General features: G+C 48.8%; 1 protein-coding gene across 5 annotated transcripts in view; it reads left to right on the top strand.

The window, feature by feature from the left end:
* Positions 1-7,174, top strand: part of LRSAM1 (leucine rich repeat and sterile alpha motif containing 1) — a 31,407-nt gene extending 24,233 nt beyond the window's left edge. For all 5 annotated transcript variants that reach the window (XM_083596975.1, XM_083596973.1, XM_083596974.1 and 2 more), the window contains 6 exons: positions 775-870; positions 1,187-1,285; positions 1,467-1,598; positions 2,134-2,215; positions 2,442-2,575; positions 3,080-7,174. In XM_083596975.1, coding sequence (XP_083453101.1) covers positions 775-870; positions 1,187-1,285; positions 1,467-1,598; positions 2,134-2,215; positions 2,442-2,575; positions 3,080-3,205 — 669 coding nt within the window. In that variant the 3' untranslated portion in view covers positions 3,206-7,174. The remainder of the gene's footprint in view (positions 1-774; positions 871-1,186; positions 1,286-1,466; positions 1,599-2,133; positions 2,216-2,441; positions 2,576-3,079) is intronic.
* Positions 7,175-17,301: the final 10,127 nt, after the last annotated feature.

Below are 17,301 nucleotides of genomic sequence, written 5' to 3'. Positions count from 1 at the left end.
GGAAGTTGCAGTTCAGCAGCATCTGGAGGGCCACAACAAATTGCCTCCCCACCTGCTTTAAACAAACCTCAAACAGAAGGTTCTGTATGAGGGTGAGGGAACCTCTGGCGCTTTTGTGACTCAGCTTAGCTCCTTTGAATCTGTGCTGCATCTGGAGGTTGGGGAGCAGGCAATATGGAGATGGGGGGAGGGTGCATCCAGGATGGTCCAGGTCGAACTTCAGACCCTAGAGCTAGGATGATGTTTGGACGCAGCCTTCTAGCCTTGGGGGTGGGGAACATTTTACAGCAGCACTGCTTCATGGGCAGCCTTCCAGGGACCCCATGCCAGTGGTGGGTGGGTCCAGAGACAAAAGTGGGTGGAGCAACTGGTGTGACTCTTTGTTAAATATGCTACATTCGAATAGCGGGAAAAGTCAGAGGTTCACATGCAGACACCTCCCTCCCTCTCTCTCCATTAAGGCAAGCAAGAAGCATTATATCCCAGTTCATGGGCACATCCTGGGGTGGGGGGATGCAGCCTGGGGAAATAGGGCATGGCTTGGGGAGAGTCTCAAGGGCCAGGTAAAGGCACCTGAAGGGCTTCCTTCAGATCCCAGGAGGCCTATGGTTCCCCATTGTGGATGCAGGCTTGAGCATCCCCTAAAAGGCAGCCTCTGCTTTGGAAGGTGTGCACTAAGAGGAAGAGCCAGCTGCCCCCTCTGGGGGCAACCACTTCCACTGCTGCACAGCCCTCATGGTGCATGCTTCCTAATGCCTGTGTGCTGCATTTCAGGAGGCAATCACAGAGCAGCGGCAAGCCCTCACCTACCTGCTGCAGCAGCTGCTGAAGGAGAAGAGGCAGCGGGAAGAAGAGCTGCAGGCCATCTTGGTAAGGAGACAACTCACCTGTAAGCGGGGCTAATTCTCTCTTACACACACACACACACACACACACACACACACGCACAGAGGCTCAGCCTTCTGCCCGTTTCCACACATGGTGGCTTTGCCCCTCTCTCAGAGGTGCTTTGGAGGAGGCCAGGTGTCAAGCTACACTCCTGGAATCAGCAAAAGCTGCACATGGCGATCCTTTCCCCCCAAGAAGCTCAAGGGAGGCATGCATTTGAACCCTGGTCTCTCCCAGATCCTAGTCCGACACTCCTAACCACTACACCACCCTGGCTCTCTGTTTTTCTTCCTTGCAGAGGGAGCTGGAAGCTAAGAGTGAGACAAAGCAAGAGAACTACTGGCTGATTCAGTACCAGCGGCTTTTGGACCAGAAGCCCCTTTCACTCCGGCTGCAGGTGACTGGCTAGCAGAAGTGCTGGGGTGGAGAAGGTTGCCTCTTCCGTGGGCTTCACTGGGTCTGGCAGGCCCTTATGGTTCTGGCCTCCTCTTTCACCTGTGGCAGGTTCCAGGCTTCCTGGGTCTGGGTTTCCCAGTCAAGAGGCCACCTGGTAACACTGCTGTCCTTTTTCTTTGAAGGAGGAAGGACTGGAACGGCAGCTTGTGAAGCTCCTGGCAGACCTGTCAGCTGACCAGTACACGCCCGTCTTTGCACATCACCGGATCTCACTCAAAATGCTAAGCGCCATGGTCCCAAGTGACTTGGCCAAGGTACGTGGGGAAGGTTAGAGCAGGGGTGGGGTGGGGAACCTCAGGTCCAGGGGCTGGATGCTTCCTTTAGGGCCTCTCTGTTCAGCCCTCAGAACTTTCCTCTGGGCTGCACCACTGGAGGCTGGGCACGTGGGGTGCTCTTCCCCAGCTTCAATCTGCCCTCACTCAGCCAGCCCCCACCTGCATACCTTCTCACAACCAGTCCAGGGGGTGGAGGTGGCACAACCTCTCACCTTCACCCTGCTCTTAAGTCTCAGGGTTGCTCCTTGCAGAGAGGATGGGGACAACCTTCAAATGAGTTGATTCTGCCTGCGATTGGCTCTGGCTCTGCCAGGCATGAGCTGGCTCCGCCTACCGTTTGGGCTCCCTGCCAGTCTTGATGGGCACCCGCCACCTTTCACTGGACCGGACCATAATTTGTACTGATATAGAAGTTCCACACACAGTAAAATGGATAAAAGTAAACCTGGGAGAGAACCATGCTGTTCAGAAGGCTCCTTTCTGCGCTCTGCCATTTGCTTATGTCCTCTTCCAGATGGGGATCACAGAGACAGGCCTGCAGCACTCCATCATCCGGAAGGCACGAGAGATCCACGCCGTGGCTGAAACCATCCCAGGTAACTTGCTGGATCCTCTCTCCTAAGGACATAAGCTGCCTTGTATAGTTGGAGCAGGGATTGAGATTTGGCACAAGCTCCATTCCCCTCACCACCTCTCTTGAGCTTGTTTTGGGGGGGGGTGGCGGCATTCTTCCACTGCCTTTCAGCCCAGCTCATCAGCAAAGTATCCACTCTGCATAAAATTGCTTGTTCTCAGTGCCCAGCTCCTTCCAATTACTTGCAGAGTTGCTGAAGCCTACAGAAGAGGCAGAGCTTGCTGCTCCGGGGACCAGCAGAGAGCCCCCCACCGCCATGGCTCCTTCTGCCCCACCACCAGAAGAGCACCGCTGTGAGTGTGTGGTCTGCATGGAGCGAGAGGTAGGTTGACCTCCACCCAGGAGCTTTGAAAGCTTAACCTGCATGTCAGGCAGTCAGTGATCCTCAGAGGCATCAGGGAATTAGCGTGACACAATGGAATGCTACTCCATCTCTATGCCACAGCTATAGAAGGCCTTCCTAAGACCCATCAGTCCTAATCTGTGATGTTTCACAAGGCCTAATCCAACAGGGATCCTCTGATGATGTTCTTATCTTGTGCCTGAACTTGCTTTTTTCCTCCTCCTTCCCATCCTTTTTTCCTTGTGTGTCATGTCTTAGATGTCAAACCTGAGAGAAGAAACTGTTTTGTTTGTCAGATGCTCTGGCAGGCTTTGTTGTGGAGGTATGGGGATGAGGATGAAGCACAGGATCAGAATGCTTTGGAATAAAACCCTGATCTCTGATGACATGTGTGCAAGGGGCAGGTGGCGAGGAGGCCCTGCTGTTGGTAAGAGCTGTGGTCCTAGCATTTGCCTCTTCCTCTTCTTCTTCTCTTTCCCCCAGGCCCAGGTGGTGTTCCTGACTTGTGGCCATGTCTGCTGCTGCCAGACCTGCTCCGAGGCCCTGAGCACCTGCCCGCTGTGCCGCAAGGATATCGTCCAGCGCATCCGTCTTTTCCACAGTGGATAGCCCCACATGGGGACAGCGTCACTCCCATCATGTGCCCGCTTCTTCCCCCTCAACCTTGCGCACTGAGTTGCCAGGGGTGGGGTGGGGTGAATGGTTCTTTTGGCGTGCTGTGTAGGCCAGTCCGGGATATGCACTACCTCCTTGCTCTTTGTCTGCGTAACCATCACCATCCTCTGCTCACAGAGCATGGCTGCAATTCTCCCACTCCCCAACTCTCAGCTGTTGGCTTGTGGCTGCTCTAAGGCCAAAATGGAGGCACATCTCCAGGCTGAGGGCAGAACGGTGCTTGCAGTTCCTGAAAAGCTACTCTCACGTTTTGGGAAACAGGCAAACACCACATCTTCTCTGGCAGCCTGGCAGGGGTTATTTAAAGATGCCAGTCCCAACCTATGGGCAGAGTGGGTTCTAGGAGCTTCAGTACAGGAGAAGAGAGTCCCTGCTGTCTGCCCGCCTAACGAATCAGGGCTGGCGAGTGTGTGTGTATATATGTATTTCTGTGGCTGGGTTTTAGGCCACTACTGGGTGAGCTGTAGCAGCACCCAGTGGAGCAAAAGTGCCTGGAAGCTGTCCCATCTGTCACCCTGGGAGAGAGTGGTTGGTGATTCCCAGCCGTCCAGCATCCAGCTCCCAATCTATACCACTTTGAACTCTTTCCAGGCCAGCGTTTTAAAGCTGCCACCCCCAACCTGGTGCCCTCTAGCTGGGATGACTGCATTAAGGACCCCACAAAGGGTGGGTGGGTAAGTCAAGCAAGAGCCCTGGTTGGGTGGAGGTCTCGTCCCACCCACTACATGTTTTTCGCTAGTGGAGTATGTGTGTGTTTGGTTCATCATCCCTCTCGGTTCATTGGTCAGTAATTGACCTTGATAGTCTGCCAAGGCAACATCTCCTCCAGAAGAAACCAGCCTCCACCCGGTTTTGCTTGGCAGGTTTCCTGGCAGGAGAAAGTGGACACTCGTATTTGCAACTTCCAAGAAACAGGCCCCTGAGCCTTTTTCACTGCCTGATCGCTCACTCACATTCATCGTCCTGTGTTCTCTTGGAGCCAGGTGAGTGAGGAAACCTTTTGGCTTCTTCTGTCATTGCTGAACCACGACTCCCATCTTCCTCAGCAAGTGTGGCCAAGCACCCAGGGATTATGGGAGTTGTAGTTCAGCCACAACAGGAGGGCCAAAGGCTCCTTACATCTGAACTACAGGACAGCCAAGAGGTGAGGTCTGTCCTTTTTAGCAAAGTCAGCTAACATGAACAACAGTACAGTGCTTTATTCTATCACAGTTTTCTCCAAAAGGCTCTGCAAATATTTTATAACTAAAAGGTAAAATGCATCAGAAGAATGAAGTGTTGTTTTGCCTGCCAGGAAGCCTTAGTCCCAGTGCAGGTGTGGGGATTCTTTGCCACTCCAAATGAGACTGAATTACAACTCCTGTCATCATCCTTGGCCTTTGGCCATGCTTGCTGGGCCTGAAGGGAGCTGTAGTTCAGCAATGTCTGGGGAGTCTAAAGTTCCCTCACGCTTACAAGGAAAACTTACAAGGAAAATCAAGAGGGGAGGAGATTGGCAGAAACCTTATGGAAGAGAGGCCTTGTCTATGCCTGGTCGTGGAGCCTGTGTCTCAGTAATCCGTCTCCACCCACCTACCCACAATTCCTTGCTCAGGGTGATTTGTTCCCCTTCCAGATAAGGGATAAGGTGCCTTGAGTCCCTGTCAGGAGAAACAGCAGGATACAAATATAGAACAGAACCACAGAATTGTAGAGTTGGAAGGGACCCAGAGGGTCACCTAATCCAAACCCTTGCAATGCAAAGATCTCGACTACATCATACACGACAGATGGCCATCTAACCTCTGCTTTAAAACCTCCAGTGAAGGGTGAGTCCACAGCATACTGAGGGAGACCATTCCACTGTTGAACAGCTCTTAAATGTCAGAAAGTTCCTTTCTTGAAGCCACTGGTATTTGTGGGGGCTGGGTTTTAATAGGTATGAGAGGATATATTAATTGCAATTTATCCTTCCACACACCCATGTTTGTGGGCTGAAACAAAATAAAGCATAGGAATTAGTCTATAAAACTTTGTTTTGAGCAAGTCCAGCTAACAAAGTAAGCTGGCTTCCCCCTTCTTACCCCACTTAAACAAAAAAACAGGCAGCCACTTGTAAAGTAAGATTTACTTACTTTATAATCATGCATAGGTTCACAGCAACAGTAGCAGTAAAAACCATGCAGGCAAAATACGGTATATTTACAGTATAACCAGCTTCATGCATGTGCCTAAAACTCGAGCTAGCAGAAGCATGTCTGCATCCATCACTAGTCAAAGGGAGAGTGAGAGCTACATGAAGTACTATATGCTTCCTATCCAGGAGAGGAACGGAAACAACACCACACAGCCAATTATATTTCTATGGTCTGAGTATCTGCCTTTCAGTAATATACCTCTGTGGTATTAACCGCTTCTCATACTAACTAGCAAGAATGTGCATTTGTTAGGTTTGTCTAGCAGACAAACGTCTCATGTGGCTTTTGCAGTTTGCAGATGGCTATAGTATCTCCTCTCAGTTGCTTACAGGCTAAATGTACCCAGCTCCCTCAACCATGCCTCATTCAGTAGCATATGGAGGGCCAAAAGTTCCCCACCACCAGGTTTCCCAACCCTAGTTTGATGTTTCTGGGCCGCAGCATGGGATTGTGCTGGCTTCACCCATGTCTCACATGCTGCTGTGCTCCCATTGCCACCACATCTCCGAAGAACCCTGCTGGGAAATCAGGGGCAAAGGCCAGACAGACCTGTGTGGCAGTTGGTGTGCGGTGTGGGCAGCACAGATTAGTTGGGGGTCTGGGCCCTCCCAAAGCAGTGGAGGGGAGATGGGTGACTGCCTGGGCATTTGGTGTGGGGTGAGGAGCACAGCAAGGCCTCCAGGGAGGGTTTCTCAATCTTATGGCTTGGGGTCTAGTTTTGTGGGATTGCAAGTGGTAGGCCATGGGGTGTGAGGAGCCTGTGGTCCCTTAAGCTGTTGCTGGACTCCTACCCCCATCAGCCTTAGTCAGCATGGCCAACAGCAAGGGATGATGGGAATTGTAGTGCAATGCACTATAGAGGGCCAAAGGTTCCACAGCTCCATGTCAGGTGAGCCATACCTCTTCTTCCTATACTCCTCCCACCTCAAGACAAAACCAATTAGCTTTGCTTCTGAAGACAGACCTTATAGGGAAATTTTTTATGTTTGGTGGGTTGCAAATAAATAATAAATTATTATAATGTTATTTACCAGTCAATGGGTTGGTGCTTCAAAATCGCCTTCCCTTTCCCATCAAGAACCGACCCTGAGGCCTGAGTTCGAATCCCTCTACTCACAAGTTCAGGGTGCCTATGCTGGGACCTTCACTTTCTCCCAAAGAACCTTGCACACTGTTGCCCCTTTTGGTGGGTGCAGAGAGGCTCTCCTTTATCCTCCACCCACTCACAGAGCCAAAATTTGCAGAGGTGCCCTGGGGGAAGAAGACACCATTACAGTGGTACCTCAGTTTACGAACTTAATCCATTCCGGAAGTCCATTTTTAAACCAAAACCGTTCTTAAACCAAGGCGCTCTTTCCCTAATGAGGCCTCCCGCCGCTGGTGCCCTTCCACCGTTCAGATTCAGTTCTTAGACTGAGTTAAAGTTCGCGAACCAAGACACTATTTCCGGTTTTGTGGAGTTTGTAAACTAGACTGTTCTTAAACTGAGGTACCACTGTACACGTAAACCAGATATAGGCCTATGGCCCACTTTTGCTTTGCCCTTGTTAGAAAGGATCATTGGCCTCTGCCAGGGACTCAGGCAGTGGCTTAGCTGGAGCAACGACCCCTTTGCCATCATTGCACGTCTTGCACGAATCTATGTTTCCCCCAGTGTTGGTCTGTTTTTATGTGATTGTCTCACATGTATCCAGCAGAGAAATAAAAACTGGGTATGAAACTCAAACTGCATTGTCTCTTCCTGTTCCCTTAGGGTAGACGGATGGGCAGGTATCCAATGGTTGGCAGAACCCCTAGAACAGATTTAGGGTACACACTGGGCAAAGGGAGGGGGAGAAGTTCTTGAACATGCATGAAACCTTGTACTAGCTGAATTAGTTACCTAGTGCTACATTGGATGCAACAGCAGAAAGAGGTGTGTTTGAAGTGGTTCCCAAACTTTCCCCCTGTGGAGCACTTGAAAAGTGCTGACAGTCTCAGTGGACCATTTAATGGTCTTCCTGTCTGCTGTAGCAGCTGTAATGCATGGTGCTGTACATTTTTTGTTGTATTTATATTGCTCCTTTTGTTTCTTGCATTGTATTTTATTGCATTTCAATTTGAATTCAACCTGTGTTTTATGGGCCAGCTGAATGAACTTCATGGATCCCTGTTTGGGAACCCTTGGCTCAGAGCTGCAGCATTTTATGGGATAGTCCATGAGATTGATAGTGAGGCTGAACCTTAAATGAATAAATAGTTTCATATTGTAAAAAGGAAAAAAGAATTATTTATTTCATGGCTGAGCAGCTAGCTCCCCTTCCCACCTCCCTGGTCTACCAGAACCAGAAGTGGTATGAAGAGGGAGGAACAGACACAGGCATATCAGCAGAGTCTCAGATTGCTTTAAAAGAATCCAGGGAAGGAGGAAATTTAGGCAGCTGTGGGAAGGTGGGGGACCTTCAGGCTCCCCAACTGCCTCAGGGGCATGACCTATTGAGAACAGTTGCTGTGCTCATTAGGCCTGGCATCCCGAGCAGGCCTTTTTTCTTCTAATAAAGAGTTAACTTCTCTTAATCCATATGATCTCTTGCTGGCTGGCTCGCTGAGAACCAACTACCACAGAAGGAGCATGGTGTGTCCTCCACCAAAGTACTACCTCTCTTCTAACACCCCCCACACTAATTTCACAGACACAGGCACTGTCCAGGATTCACAATGGCACCCAACATCCAAACATCAATGAAGACCCTCCCACACACACCTTGAGCACTCTTGAGCTGAATCTAGCGATCATATCTCTACTTGTGGCTGAACATATGCCACAAAACGGGCAAAGTCATGCCAAACTGAAATTTCAGTCTTCCATCTTGATTCAAAATGGCACCCAACATACAAACAGCAATAAGGTCTGACGCCCCACCCTGGGAACCCTCATGCCAAGTTTAGTATTAATAAATGGAGAGTTGTCCAATTGTATAGAGGGCAAATGGGCAAACTATTTCCCAAAATATCAGTCAGGTCAACATATTCCTCCAGCATGACATTGAAAAAGTGGGGGTGGGGGTGGGAGGGAGAGTTGGACTCCCCAGAGTTGGAATTAATGGATGGCAGAAAAAGCCAGTGTCTTGTCAATTTCATTTAAAATCTTGACTCCCAGCTTTTGGGAGCAGGAAAGAAGGGGTTGGGAAGCTGCCTCAAAGTTGCTTGACCACATTCTCCCAGTTTTTCACGCTTGGTTGGGAAGCTGGACTGTCCTCTTTTTTCAGGTGCCAAGCACCACCAACTGCCCTTTGCCTCAGGTCCTCACTGCTGTTTACACAAAGATGCTAAAGTTGTCCTCCAGCCAAGCCACTGAGCACAACAGTTGCAGCTGGGAAAGGTCCTCCTGTCAGCCACAAAAGAATAATGCTTACTTAAGGGGTGTGTCTTATTTTGCCTGGAATGCTCCTCGTTGCTTGTGCCCAGTCAATGTGATTTAACTTTCCAGCAGTTGAAACTGGTTCATGAGGCCGAATGGCACACTGCCCCACCAACCTCAGCCTGCTCTCAGCCTGTCCCCACCTGTCTTCCTCTGCTCTCCTCTCTCAATTGACCTCCATCTCCAGGGCACACCTCGTGACATCACCAGGAACTGCCTTTGCATCTCAGGTTTGGGCCCGGTGTTAGTGGGAAATTGGAAGGGGGGTGAGATACCTCCCACCCTTCACAAGCCTTGCGTCTCCACACCATGAGACAAAGATAAAGAGTCTCCCCTGCACAGCAGCAAACAATTCACTCACACACATACCACAGAAGAGGCATTTCTCTGCCTTTTCACCTGTCAAACTAAATACTCTAGTGTCAAGAGAAAACAACAGCAACATATCTGCAAAGGCATTGCATCTGCAAGGGAAGCTCAGCTCAGGCAACTGACTCCCCGCTGAGCCCTAGGTCTCCAACAAAGGAAAACAGGAAAAGTGTCAATACCAAATGTAGTGATTCGCTGATAAATGTATTTATGCACTGGCTCAATGGGAAAACTTTAGAAATTCATTAGAAATCACTCATTCTATCAATCTTCTCCGTTCCAATGGCATTTAGGACCCAGGGAAGTGAGGTATAAGGGGAGGGGTGAGTGAGCCCACCATAATCCCTGAGATGTACAGACACATCTGCAGGGCCTTCCCAAGGAGTCATGGCCAGTGATATCCAGCCACCTCAATCACAATGCCTATCCATCCTATAGTGGGATGAAGTCGGACAAGACAGAGGGGTGTATTTGATTTGACTCAGGGACCAAGGAGCTGTAAATACTTTCCTTTGTACTGGGATGGGAGTAAGTGTCAAAGACTATATTTGTGTGACAGGGGTATGCCTGGATCTCAGGTTCTACCCGAGACCACACCTTTTCTGTGACAGATCTATGATGTCTTGATGATGCATCCTGAGATGTATTATGGGAAACTTTAAAATACGGATGTAACCATTGATGGGGGCTTCTGGCTGCTTTGTCTTTGTGGCAGTGGGAAGTCTTATTGCAACAAGACAGATCAGGCCTACTGGCTGCTGTTTTGTTTCTATCACCTGGCTAAAGTCTCTTGCTTGTGACACTCAACCTGAACTTATAGAAGTCAGGGTTAGGTGATTGTGGGGTGCTCCAAGGACTCCCTGTTACACCTGAAATGGAAGGGTCTGAACTGGCAACCCTGGGGAATAACCTTTGCTGTTATGTAAGTTTGGAGTGTGTGACAGGTGGGGTGTGTGAAAGAGAGAGATAAAAGCTGTGAAGCTCTTTTGTAGAATAATTATAATGTTGGAAGCAGGGCTTTTTTCAGCTGGAACTTGCTGGAATTCAGTTCCTACACATCTCAGGTGGGCGCTATCACTGACAGAGGAAGGGGGGTGCAGTGGGTGTGGCTTGCCCCAGGTGTCATCCCCATAACTGTCAACTTTTCCATTTTTTAAGGGAAATCCTATTATTCCAAATAGGATTTCCCTTTAAAAAAGGGAAAAGTTGACAGCTATGGTCATCCCTGGGGGGGGGGGGTGACATCTCTGCGCCGCCTCCCTGGGACGCTTCGCTCCATCCCTGTGGGCGGCTAGCCCTGCTCCAGGGTGCACAGCATGTGCACCGCTCCAGGTGCTGGAGCAGCTAGCTCTGCCTCTGGGCACCATTGCCATTCTAAGAGAATGAGGGAGGTGTTCACGGTGAGTTCTGGCACATCTTTTTCTAGGAAAATAGTACTGGTTGCAGAACCTCCAAGTGTCCATATTTACCAGGAATGTGTGGGAATGTTCAGGGAGGTAGGAGAGGATATATTGTTTAATGATATCCTTCCTAACTTGCGTTAGCAAGTTCTATATTTTAGCAAAGTTTAAACATTCCACTTTAAATACACAGCAGTTTGCTTATTGCAGGCTCGTTTGAGCCTCTCTATATAAGATTTCTGGTAAAAAGAATAGACACAACAATATTATTAAAGTAGTTTACTCACTTCATTCAGTTCACAGTTGGATCCCTGAAGGCAGACTTAGGTTACAAAAGTATATATATGTGTGTGTGGAACTATCCAATAAGGGAGTTAGTCCCAAGTGTCAAGCAGCCACTTCTGCTCGCACGTAGAGAAACAAAAATGGAGAAGAAGCAACAGAAGGAGGTGTGCTCCTGTCCAGGTTAGGCCACACTCACCTCTAGTCACATGCAGAGGAAGTTTGTCCCAGCTCAGGATGAAACAGGACGTTTTCTCCTGGCTGGTACAAAGCATCCCCTAGCATGTTCATTCTAGGAATGTTGTACGAAAGGAGTTCTGGGAGAGTCCGTTGGGAGTTGTGGGTGGGTAGTCGGTTGGATTTCATGGGTTGGCTGGTTGGGAAAGGCAGTTGGTAATTGAGAGACAGTCAGGGCAGTTGGTCCTTGAGTTTGGGGAGGTAGCAGAGATAGAGAGAGGAACATAAGACTAAGAAAGTAAAGAGGAACACCGTTTGGAATGCTGTAAAAGTTTTGTTTATGTCTGAAATAAAATACACTCTTCTTTATTAATTGAAAAGCTGACTGAGACTGAAGTGATTTTACCAGGGAGGACCTGGTTGGTGGCAGCGGATTAGTGGTGTACGGGTCAATAGTTCGTGAGACGACTGGGGGCTCCGTACGAACGCCACAAAAAAATCGGAACTCCCGCCCCGATCTGGCCACAGTGATCCATGCAACGGTCATCTCCAGGCTTGACTACTGTAATTCGCTCTACGCGGGGCTGCCCTTGAAGCTGTCCCAGAAACTCCAGCGGGTGCAGAATGCTGCAGTGAGGCTCCTCACGGGGTCTCTGTCATGGGAGCATATTCACCCAGTGCTTTTCAAACTGCACTGGCTCCTGGTAGAGTACAGGGTCAGATTTAAGGTGCTGCCTTTGACCTTTAAAGCCCTTCATGGCCTAGGACCCTCGTACCTACGGGACCGCCTCTCCCGGTATGCCCCACGGAGAGCCTCAAGGTCCATAAATAGCAACACCCTAGTGGTCCCAGGCCCTAAGAAAGTTAGATTGGCTTCAACCAGAGCCAGGGCCTTTTCAACTCTGGCTCCGGCCTGGTGGAACGCTCTGCCTCATGAGACCAGGGCCCTGCAGGATCTGATTTCTTTCCGCAGGGCCTGTAAGACAGTTGTTCCGCCTGGCCTTTGGCTTGGAGCCAATTTGATTCCCTCCCTCTCTTTCTTTTTTCTTTTCCTTCTCCTCCTGCGATGAGGCTGCATTTTAATATTTTAATGTTTCAATATTTTAATGTATTTTAATTTTATTTTTAAGTTGTAATCATTCAACTTGTTTTTATTATTGCTTGCAAGCCGCTCTGAGCCCGACCTTGGCTGGGGAGGGCGGGGTATAAATAAAAATTATTATTATTATTATTATTATTATTATTATTATTATTACTTGACTGCTATGTGTTTCACATCCCACAGAACGTTCCTGATTTAGAGAAGCCATCCTGGTTTCTGATTTGATCTTGGAATGTCCCCCTTAGGACGCCCCTATTTTCATTGGAGAAATGTTGGATGGGATGGAGTTATCCGACCCCTGAGCCATCTGAAGGCAATCCTGTATAGGGAAGTTTGTTTAATGTTTTATGATGCTTTTATATATGTTGGAAGCTGTTCAGAGTGGCTGGGGCAACCCAGTAAGATGTGTGGGGTATAAATAGTAAAATTATTATTATGGAATGGGATGTTCCTATTTTCATCGGGAAATGTTGGAGGGCATGTGGTTGAAGGAAGTAGCATGCTCTTGTTTTTTAAAAATCTGTGAAGCAATGTGATAGGAATTTGTCAGGGAACTGACATCGGAGCCAGTAGCGGAGGCAAGGCTCCCAAGCGATGCCGGAGAAGGGCCCAGCAGGGAGAGAGGGGAATCATCGGCTGGGGAAGGAAATCAGCGTAACACCAGGGATAAACGGGGGCGGATGGAGGAATCGGAGAGGGGGCTCCGGAGACCAGCGGGGAGAGCACAGGTCCTCCGCTACCCACACCCACCCTGCGCAGAAGACTTCCGCGCAGGGAAAGTAGGCGTAGGCTTGGCGTCAAAGAACTTCTTTGCTGGAAGAAGTTCAAGAAACGCCCACTGACGGATTCTGCTAGCGACTGAACAGCCACGAAGTGAAGGGCTGTCCTGCCAGGAAAAGGTTTAACCAGGCAACCTAGCCAGGAGTGGCGGCAACTTACGCATGAGCAACCCCTTATAACCATCACAGAATTTTATGGTGTTAGATATATGGTAATGTTCATAAGTGTACCAACCAAGCACGTACATAGATCAGCACAGGAAGACCACCTGGAACCGTTTTGATTCCTAAACTGAGTAAATGTTTTCTTTACAAGGTCAAAGTGGGAAACCTCCCCATTGTCTCTTTCCTCACAAATCCTGTCTTAAGGGCACATTTAAGATATGAATAGGGTGTGAGCCTGTGGCATGGCCCAGGAACTAAGTATTTATCACTACAAAAGAATGGCCAGGCTCCCCAGGCAATCCAATCAAGTAACCTGCCAGACAGGAGATAAACAAGGACAGGAGAAAAACAATATTCAAATTTTCTGTTTTAGACCACCTTTTTGTGATGTAGGTATGATGTATCTGAAGGGTGGTCTTAGGTTACACCCCTTCTGTGATGTATGTATGATGTTTTTGGGGGTGGTCTGGATCTACAGGGTGGCAATTTCAAAAGTCTTTATAAGGCCTTGCGCGCCATTGTTCTGGGTTCCTCCTCCTTTCCTGCGTGTGAGGGGAGCACCCTGTTGCAACAGATCAATAAAGATCAAGCTTACTAGCTGCTTTGCTTCTCAATATTCTCTGGTTGGCCTCTGTTATTTTCTCCTACCAATAGGGAACCTATGTAAGGGCTCTATATGGGCTCTTGGATTACCCCATAAGGGAAAAGGGCAATTTTTGTTTACAACAGCAATGAATGATATTCCTAGGCTGGCATGCCTCACAGCCAGTTCCCAGCACTGACCCCACCCCAGCTCCATGGAGAGAGATCCCTTCACAAACAAAACAAGCTGGTTTCTGTTAACAAGTCATCAATTAAGGATTAAAGTTCAGCCTTGGTGTCACTTTGGAATACAAAGATCCCGCCCTTATCTGCCAGCCAGCAGCCCTCAATTAGCACACTGGGGCACTGCCCTTGGTATTTAGCTGGGTCAGAAGTCTTTGAAAGCTACCTGGAAGGAGTCTGTCCCTGGATTCCGAACTATTTGAGCTGATAGACAGGCAGAGGGCTCCTGAGTCTCAGGGGTCTCTGGCTTTGTGGTCTTGGGGTTCTCAGTCAGAATCCTGAAGCAGGGGAGCTGGCAAAGAAACCATCTCAAAGGCAGTAGAAAAGAGAGGAGATGGCGCTTTTGCTTCCTGCCATTGATTTGCGGCCAGAAGCACGTATGGTAGAATGTGGGATTTGCTACGAGGCCTACAAGGAGGCTTCGAGTGGGCAAGTGCCAAAGTTGCTGTGGTGCTGCCACTCACTCTGCCTAGCCTGCCTGAGGAAACTGGTTTGCCAGAATACGGCCTTCTCCTTCGTGGTCTGCCCATTTTGCCGCATGGTGACCCTTGTGCCGGAAGCGGGGCTCCAGGCCTTGAGGAACGATGAAGCCCTTCTGCGTGAGATAGCTCCTCAGAGAGAGTGGAAGTTGGAGGACAGAGAGGAACTGGGAGACAGCAAAGACTCCCCGGGTGCCTTGGACCTGCCTCTCAGTGACTCAGTCCTGACTCTGGACATGGAGTTAAACTACCGGACCGGCTCTCCTGTCTTCACTGTCAGTGGCATTGTGCCGGTGTATCCAGCAACGGGTTTCCATTCAGGGCCGGGCTTCCAGAGTTGGTTCCATGTGCAGGAAGTGCAGAACCCTGTCTTGGTGGAGCTTCCCCACAGAGCCTCCTCCCGAGACTCTGAGGCTCCTGCGTCTGTGGAGAACTTGAGGCTTTGCTTCGCCGTGACCATCATTCTCCTCATTGTCTCAGTCTTCTTTGCGCTGGTCTTCTTCAAGTAGGGAGGCTGGGAAGGCAGCCTGGGGAAGACATGTTCTCTGCCAAGAGGAAGAGGCACTTTGTGGGTCTTGGTACACAGAGACAATTCTCCCCAGAGATGCCTGCATGGTACCATATTTACATCTCTTCAGGTGCCAAGCAAAAACGTTCCTTTTTAACCAGGCCTTTGGCTTTTAACTATCAATGGCTTGATGGTTTAATGTACTGTATTTTTCTTTCCCCCCTGGTTTTAACATACGTATAGGGTTTTTATGCAAGTCATTCTCTAAGCTGCTCTGAGTTGCCAAAAGGAGAGGGATACATTTAATTAATAAAAATAACAATAGTAATTTAGGCATCTGTATGCAGCTTTCCAGCAACATTTCTTTTTTTTAATCCAATGCTTTCTCAGGATTGTGGTTTAGAATTACTTGGGGGTTTAGAGAAGTTTTATCCAGCAGCCCCATCCCTAATGGTTTTACTCAAAACAAGCCCTGTTGGTTTACCATGCATTAGATGCTGACAGTACGCTTAGGATTGCAGACTTTCTTTGCAATGGCACCAAGGTGCTGTCAGCAAACCCAGCTTTGATCTAGCTGCATGGGTCATACAAGGCATGTTGTAAATAGCCCAGCTGGCTTCCAAAGTGCTTTGCTTTCATCTACCAAGAAGCAAAGGCAGACAGCTATTGAGGGAAAATATTGAGTGAATCGGCAGCATCATAATCCTGGACATTCCAAACAGTGCCGGTTTGCCCAGGAGGCAAAGTGAGGCAACCGCTTAGGGCGTCAGGATCCACAGAGGCAGCAGATTCAACCTTCAAGGAATGCATCTCCCACTGCTGCTGCTGTGGTGAGAGCAACAGCTATGGCTCACTCCTTCCTGCTCTCTGGGGTCTCCTGCACTCTGCACCCAGCCAACGTGATTCAGAAAGTGTCCCTTTCCTGCCCATGATGGCCTTTGAGTCCTGCTTCAGCAGTTGGGTAAGATTGCTTTGATTCCCTCACTTGTCCCAAAGGTAGATCTTTATTCCACTTCTTATTCCTGATGCAGAACTTCACTCACCCCTTCTTCCCTGGCCAGGGGGTGGCACTATTGGTGGTTCGCTTCAGATGCCAAAATGTCTTGGGCTGGCCCCAATTCCAAGATACAGCATAGCGAACAAGAAAAGGTGATCTGGGTCCAGATTCTAAGCAGCAGGAGAGGGAACCGGCTTTGTAATCAAGCAACTCCTGCCCAGGCTTGGTGTTTTGGTGATGTGACAAGCCCAGGTTGAGTGTAGCCTATGGCAGCATTTGATAGGAGAGGCCATTTCATCCCTGCCATGATCTCTTGACCTATAGCTATCTGACCATCTGTCTAGGTATATGTATGGTACCAGGGTTTGTAAGCCCTAATGAACAGCTGAAGGCAGGAACTGGAAACTGCCATTAAAAGTTGCAGCATTTGCAAGTTTTTCATGTAGGGAAAAGGCAAGTAAGAGGTGACAAAAATTTTCTCCCTGTCTCATAATACTAGAAGTCATAGGCACCCAATAAAGCCAAATGTCAACAGATTCAAGACATACAAAAGAAAGTACTACTTTACACAGCACATCCTTAAACTATGGTACCCATTCCCACACGAAGCAGTTAGGAGATCCCTAAAAGAGCTTCAATTGCCTGGCTGTTTTGCAACAAACCCCTTTTTCACAGGGAACTCTGCCCACTGTTGCACTGTGATCAGAACAACAGGTCTCCTACAGTTCCCAGAAATAACTGTTGTTGCATCAGAGTGCTTTAAATGCAGGTTGTGACTACAGGGGTGTGTCAGGCCAGTTCTTACGGACTCCTTAATTTCAGGAAAGGGGCTCCACAAAATTGCTCTATCCCCAGTGTGAGGTTTGCCTGCCTCCCTGATCATCAGCATTCCAGGAGGTACTGAAACACTCCTTTTGATATCTTGAGGAGAGGTGGCTAATAAAAAAAAAGTTTTTAGGTGTTCTAAATTTTTGTGTGTCAGTTTATTGCCTTGTTGTCTGCTGTACTGGGCTCCTTTGGAAGGTGGGATAGAACTGTAATGTAATAAATAAAAGGTGTTCACTTTTGCATTTTATGTAATCTTTCACATGCTGTAAAAGCTGCTTTGTGGAATCTATCTAAACATCAGGCCTCATTCCAGGCTGGCAAACAAAATCCCAGCTCAGTGAATGTATGAAGTAGAGCCAGTGAGGGGGGTGTACTGAGGAGATTCAAGGGGATCAGAAGGAGGGCTGCAGGTGGCCCCTGGGAGCCAGAGCTTCCCCTTCAATCACAGAAGCTGCAGCAGATTGGTTCTGGTTGTTCTAGTAGGAAAGATTAGAGCCAGCGATCAGAGGTAGCAGACAGCTTACAGCTCAACTGGGAGAATC

The sequence above is a fragment of the Podarcis filfolensis genome (assembly GCF_964270895.1).
Source record: "Podarcis filfolensis genome assembly, chromosome: Z".
In the NCBI taxonomy this organism is placed as follows: Eukaryota; Metazoa; Chordata; class Lepidosauria; order Squamata; family Lacertidae; genus Podarcis; species Podarcis filfolensis.
Note: the sequence above shows the minus strand (reverse complement) of the source record. Positions and strands in the feature narration are given on the sequence as shown.